Source organism: Branchiostoma belcheri, unplaced genomic scaffold (assembly GCF_001625305.1).
Source record: "Branchiostoma belcheri isolate BF01 breed outbred unplaced genomic scaffold, Haploidv18h27 scaffold217, whole genome shotgun sequence".
Lineage (NCBI taxonomy): Eukaryota > Metazoa > Chordata > Leptocardii > Amphioxiformes > Branchiostomatidae > Branchiostoma > Branchiostoma belcheri.
This window is the reverse complement of record NW_017803680.1, coordinates 165230-171892: the sequence shown is the minus strand read 5'-3', so window position 1 is coordinate 171892 and position 6663 is coordinate 165230. Positions and strand designations below refer to the sequence as shown.

General features: G+C 41.4%; 1 protein-coding gene across 1 annotated transcript in view; it reads right to left on the bottom strand.

The window, feature by feature from the left end:
- LOC109470029 (rho GTPase-activating protein 21-A-like) overlaps positions 1-6663 on the bottom strand; it is a gene marked incomplete at its 3' end in the record, with an annotated part of 50302 nt that overhangs the window by 35724 nt on the left and 7915 nt on the right. Inside the window, exon 5 of the mRNA XM_019768805.1 lies at positions 5515-5628. Within this exon, the coding sequence (XP_019624364.1) occupies positions 5515-5628 (114 nt within the window). The remainder of the gene's footprint in view (positions 1-5514; positions 5629-6663) is intronic.

Sequence of the window (6663 nt, the reverse complement as noted above, 5' to 3'; positions counted from 1 at the left end):
CATGGAAAAAATCGGGGCTGGGGGAGGGCCATGGAAAATTTGTTTTACGTATCCGTCGTACGATCCTACGTTCCTAGCTCTGAAAATGTGCAATGCTTCTCGGAAAAGTGTCCCTCAAAATGCAGGAAATAATGTTCAGAGGGTCAACTTTTACACATTTTTCCCGAACTCTCGCGCCTTCGGCGCTCGACAGAATCTTACGGCTTACAAAATTGAGATGACGGACGGGAAAAATCAGGCTGGCTAGAACACTGATTATTGAAAAATATCAACAAAAAAATGAATACTAAAGCATGTAGGTCTAAGACTAGCACATTAACCAAGAAACACCGGTTCTTTTACAGCAGGCGACGCCCTGACGCTCAAATCTGGCCTGCTTTGTGCTGTTGTACTAAAACGTGATTTGTTTTAAGTTTTTTTTACCATTTTTACTTACCGTAAATTCCCGACTAATGTACGTACTTCTTAAACTTTTCAAAATCCCCAAAGTGCCTCGGGCCGTCGCCAAAGTCGGGGTGCGTACTTTATTTGAGATTTTCCCCCGACAAATCCGTGGACGACCCAGGAATATAGCGGAACACCGGCACGGGGAGCTTGGAACGAATTCGTCCCTAGCATGTTTAGATAACAATATGGACGAGTGGAAATAAAGTTAACCTTCAATAAATGAACATATTTCCTCTGACTATCGTCGATATTTACACCAAAGTTCCGGTAAAAGAAGTCAAGTCAAGCAGTGCACGGTAAGAAAATGTAGGTCACTGAATGGCGTTTGGCGCTTTGTCATGCCGACCGGATCGTTCGTCAGCCTGTCGGTGCCAATCTCAGTGGACCCCCGCCGAAAATTAAAAAAACAAAAAACGTAAGTACATATACAATATTGCAAGATGGTTTATGAGTAGTAATATTTGAAATGATCCGCAAGCCATGAACGTTCTTGATCGTCGTAACGTAACATATGATAGCGTAATAGTTGTACCTGATGGTCACTTCTAATGCACTTCCGGCTTGAGTTGAACTCAGAAATATTCAACAAAGATTATGCCCATGCCGTTTCAAAGGTTTAGCTAACTAACAGAAATTGTTAGCCATGTTTCATTTCGTATCACAAAATCTTTTTGAATCTTGATAAATGCCACTTTGTAGCGGGCTATAGCTGCCATGCACGACGTGAAAATGCCAGCTAGATGTACTTCTACCCGGCTGTTGCAAACTACAATGATAGGGGCGAGTTATAAATGTAGTCTTTAATAATAAATAATGAAATCTTAACCGCCGGCCGGTGGGCGGGTCCAGTCTGTACGCGCCGACAGGCGTGGCGCCAGTGTTCGTGCCGTTGCCTTGGCATTGCATGGAGTACCCCAACTAGACCGGGAAGCCACGTGCACGTACTTAAGCGTGATCGGCGTGAATAAGGGCGTAAATAAACTTTGAATCATGCAACGTCCGTTCTCTTGTTCACGCCGAACTCTAATTCCCCAAAGTACACCTACAACTGAAAAACGAAGAGAGGGTCGTGGCAGCGCTGAGGACAGCGAACCTGGGCCCCGAAAAGGAAGTATTTCTTTCCTCTGAACAGACTGTAACGTTACATTATAAGTTTTACGAAGTGCAAACGTATACATATTTGAAGTGTACATTCTCTTTTGATTTTTGTGACAAAAACATATCTCACATTACGAGAGATTATTTCAAACGCAGTCAGACATTTCACTCTCTCCTGTTCGGAATCGCAAGTCCCAGTAGCCTTTTGTTGTTGCTTTATTTTCGGTGTCAAATTTTTAATTTAGTAGCACTTCTACGTCCACAGTAGCATCACTACTCCGCCCAGATCTCCGCCTCGACGATTGTTTGCTCCCCTTGGGTCGATGGGCGGGCGCTATTAAAGAAGTGTTCGGTGCATTTCGTACAGTAAAGAACAACAAAGCTACGTACTTCTGCATCAACATTCAGCTACCCCCGGTTACGGATAAAACAAATATTGGAATATTGTTTTTTTTTTCACAAATCTTTGTTGGCCGTTGCTTGATCACCAACATTCTCCGGGATCCAAAGCTGTACGTTTCGCCGCACTCGCATAATCCTTCGATGCGGTGGTGACGTCTTGCAAATCGGCTGCGGCCAGCGGTGAATCTAGCCCCAACACCAAACGTTTCCCGCTACAATACTGTAACCAGTACCACACAACCCCGTAGTACACGGCCTAAATCTATTTTTAAACAGCTTTTTTTCTAGAACGAACTGTCTTTTATTAATAAGACATACATACAGGTCCACAGTGGCACCGGCCGTGCGTACAAGGAGTGCGTATTTCATTCGAGTTTTTCCATTTTACGTTTCAGACGGGAATATTTGTCTCCCGGCCCACCAGCCCCAAATCGGGGTGTGCGTACTTTAATCGGGATGTGTACTATATTCGGGAAATTACGGGTACCTGTGGGGGGAGGGCCAAAGAAAAAAATTTGAGATTGGGGGGGAGGGCCATGGAAAAAGTTTTGACCGGACTTCCAGCGCACCAGCCCTCCCCCCGGTAAATATCGTACAGTCCCTTACCGTGCCTGTACCTAATTAGGCGCGCCTGGAACAGGCCAAATTCCAGCAACAGTTGCGGTAAAGCACCGCGAGTGTTACTACCGCCGGCCAGATAACCAGGATATCTGCTTACAGAACCTCTGCTTCCAGACAACTGCCTAAACCTACGGCCTATTCCACAGGATTGTAAAAGTAGGGATGTTTCTAAAATATGCATTTACTTCAATATCAAAACAGCTACGGTAAAAATAAAAAGACGTGCATCATCCCGGACATAATGCCACACCACATGCGAAATTACACAGAAATGCGACGTACGGAAGAATGCGTTTTGACTGCGAACATCTTCCAAAAAACTTGGCATCTCTTAACCATGGGCAAAAACATCTGGAACCACTTATAAAAACCACCCCGTATCTGCATGAACTTTTTTATCCCCACTGCTATTCCAAACAACGCGTTTTTCTGGACCATTCCAATTCGCCTCGTAATTGTAGGGGTGCGTCTGCGATATTACATTGACCGCGAAAGCAGCAACGGCAAAAATACACATTCGTGCATCAACACGGGCATGCCCGCAGACGGCGTATAAAATTGCATGCCGATTACACAAAGAGAACCCAGTGTTTTGACTGCGAACATGAAAAATCAGCCGATTACAACACTCCGTCCGGAGGTCCTGACCTCCTTCACGGAGTAACAAGTGAAAAATACATGATACAAATTGTACATGTACTTATTACCTGGAACTTGGAGCAAGTATTCCTAAGGTGTTACGGACATAATTAATAATATATACCAAACGTTTTAACCCAATCATATTTCCCAAACAAAATCACATATTGACACAGCTGAACAAATAAAAATGTGATTATGTCTATAAACTCATACTAAAAAAAAATTTAAGAGACACTCAATAAAGAAAGTAAGAAAGAAAGAAAGCATGCTCTTAATATCTGATTCTCCCAATTGTAAAAGCCCCCACAGCATCCAACCGCACATTCATAGAAACAACATTATATTCTGACACTAGAAACCAATAAATTCGGAAAATTTCACGGTAATGTTTACAAATTAACCTTTTAAAAATACGAGTGAATTTTTATTTCTGTCGTTGCCGAAAAAAATTTTTTCATGCGTGTAATACTAGTACTAGACTATAATCTTGGACGCTTGGATGCTATCTTCACCTTTGACCACATTGTTGGAAGCAGCGTCGGCCATTTTCATTCTGTCTTTCTTCGAGCTGTTTTTTCCGACAAATTTCAACCGTTTTAACATTTTACGGCCTCAGAAACTCATATAACGACGAAAACAAGTTGTAGTTGTTATTTTCATGCGTAAAATTTCTTCTGGGGATGGATTATTTTTCCGCCGAGCCGCCGAAAACTTAGCGTCGCATGCGGTCGGTCGGGCGGCCGGCAGGATTTTGTATCGGCGCGCTTTGCATGTAAACAAGGACAGTCGGAGTTGTTTACATGAAAATTGTGTTGTGAAACGCCAGCGAGGTGTCTGATTTTCTACCAATGAGAACGTTTTCTTTGTGGCATCATGGCGAGATCGACAATTCATCGACAATTCACAAGATTGTGCCGACAATGGGGCCCGATCCATGCGATTAGCGGCTCGATCCACGCAAATTATAGGTGGCGCGCTGCGCCACCTGAGTTTAGGAATAAGTGGCGCCAAGCAAAATCAGGTGGCGCCGCGCCAGTGCGCCACCGGGTATTTCGAGCCCTGATGTATGAACCGTAAAATTTGTATGAATTCTGTCAAATTTGTATGATTTCCATAAAACTTGCATAAATTCTGTAAAATTTGTATGAATTCCCTAAAAATATGTATGAATTCTTTGGCACAGATGATCTTACAGATTCTGAAGTCTTCTTTTTGGCCAAATTATTCCTACTTTTACTCCAAACTTCTGCATACTGCATGTTGACAAACAAAATTTTTATCACGTATAAAATAAAAGAATAATAGGAAGTTTGGGTCTGATTTTTCTGGTTTGTATTGATTCCTAGCATGAATATCAACATCTGCATTAGGGCTTGTCCATGCATTTGCCCAGTTACGTTATAATGATATCAGGTTTGTTATCTGGTTCAGTTAGGCGTGTGAGCTCCCACTGAGATGTGTGCGGGTGACTGAATTTGTCCCAGATTCAAGCTATAAATTGCTCATAAAGGCCTTAGTGCCTGTAACATTCACATTGCTGTTAATAGTCCATGAGGAGGGGCAACAACACCCTTTTCAAAAGTACTACTCCTCCCTGTTTCAGTGTCGGCAGAGCTTTGGTGGCTAATGGATACTCCTCTGGCCAATGATTACAGCTTTGCCACTGTAGGATCTGCTTGGAGATTAACTAACCTAGCTACTTACAGTGAGAACAAATGAATCACTGACTACACATACATTTTTCCAAACATAAGTCCAATTACAAATTGGGTAAGGCCACACCAATTTAATTTCATGGATTTTTCTAGAAAAATAATGGAGCGGGCGGGTGAAAAAAAATAGAAATAAAAACAGGCCTAGGTATCCTATTATGCCCCAAAATGGTACGATAGGAGCCATGCAGTCAACACACCAGGCTGGTTCAAAATTTGAACAATGAATTTTGAACTTTTAATGATACCACTGCATTGAAAGATGGAATAACTGTAACAACTAGGAAGAAAAGGACTGTTTTCAATTGTTCAGGACAAAATATGAGCGTTTTGCTGTTGATTCTGAATTGGTTTTTTTGCAAATCAGAAAAAAATGAAGCGGGCGAATCTGTTAAACAAGAAATCAAATTGGTGTGGCCTAAACAACATTTTCCATCCAAAATACATGTATAAGCTTCTATGCTTTACAGAACTTTAGTTGTGCGTAACAGTTTAATACTTCCTTTATACTATAAGAGTTTAGTTGCAAAGTTTTTGTTTGTTTGTTTGTTTGTTTGTATGTGTGTTTGTTTGTTTGTTTGTGTAAACATACCTGTGTTGAGTCCTGCCTGTTGTGCTGGACCACCTTCCTTCACATGTTTGACAAAGATGGTGTCCATGGGCTCCAGACTACTGATCTTACTGCTCTTCTTCTTCCTGATGCCTCCTGTGGAAGGAACAGGGTCAACACTGTCAATAACCAGTACAACAAAGGTTCTACATTGTATGTCATATAGTGCTGTGTACCGGTTTGCTGGACAGGTTCCGGACTTGTAAAAATGTTTAGGTTCAAGTCCAAAAAAAACTACAAGTCAAGAATCGATTCAGGACTCATTACAAAAAAAACAAAACATGACACCCTTTTCTTTCCAAACCAGCCAAAACCTTCCATACTATTGAAAAACCTGTGCTGCAAAATGAAGAAAACATTGCCATCGGGCATCGTCAAGTGTCGGCTTTCATGTTATGTGGCCAAAGTTTCACCCAGACAACATTGCAAGGTTGCCAACATGCAATTTTGTATATGCCATGGGGTTACGAGTCCGGAACTGAACTTAAACCTCTGGACTTGAATCCGGACCTGAACCTAAATGTGGGTTTAGGTACACAGCACTATGTCACATTTCAACTTGTATGTCGTCCCTTAGACTTTACCAACAATTCCAACAGCAAGACAAAAAAGTGACAATCCAATTAAGGCCACACCAATTTAATTTCTTGGTTCTCAGATTTTGTCAGAAAAAATGGAGCGACAGGGTGGAAAAAAACAGGCCTAGGCATCTTATGATAGCCCAAATGCTACAATGGGAGCCAGAAAGGCAACATACTGGGCTGGGTTAAATGTAACAATGAATTCTGATTGAACTTTTAATCAAACCACCACATTGACACAATGGAAAAACTGTAACAAGTAGAAAGAAAAGGACTTTATTGCATTATTGGGGCCAGAATATGAGCATTTTGTAGATACAATTTTTTTCTTTTTTGCAAATCAGAAAAAAGGAAGAGGCGAATCTGAGAACCAACAAATTAAAATTAATTGATGTGGCCTAAAGGGAAACAAAAATTCAAATAAAATTTTATTTTGTAGTATAGCTACAATGTTGTGCCCACAAAAGAACATATGTGTACGTGTACCCAGTATTTTGAGTGCTGAATTTTCATATCATTTTCACATTTCAAACCTTCTTCCTCCCCAAAT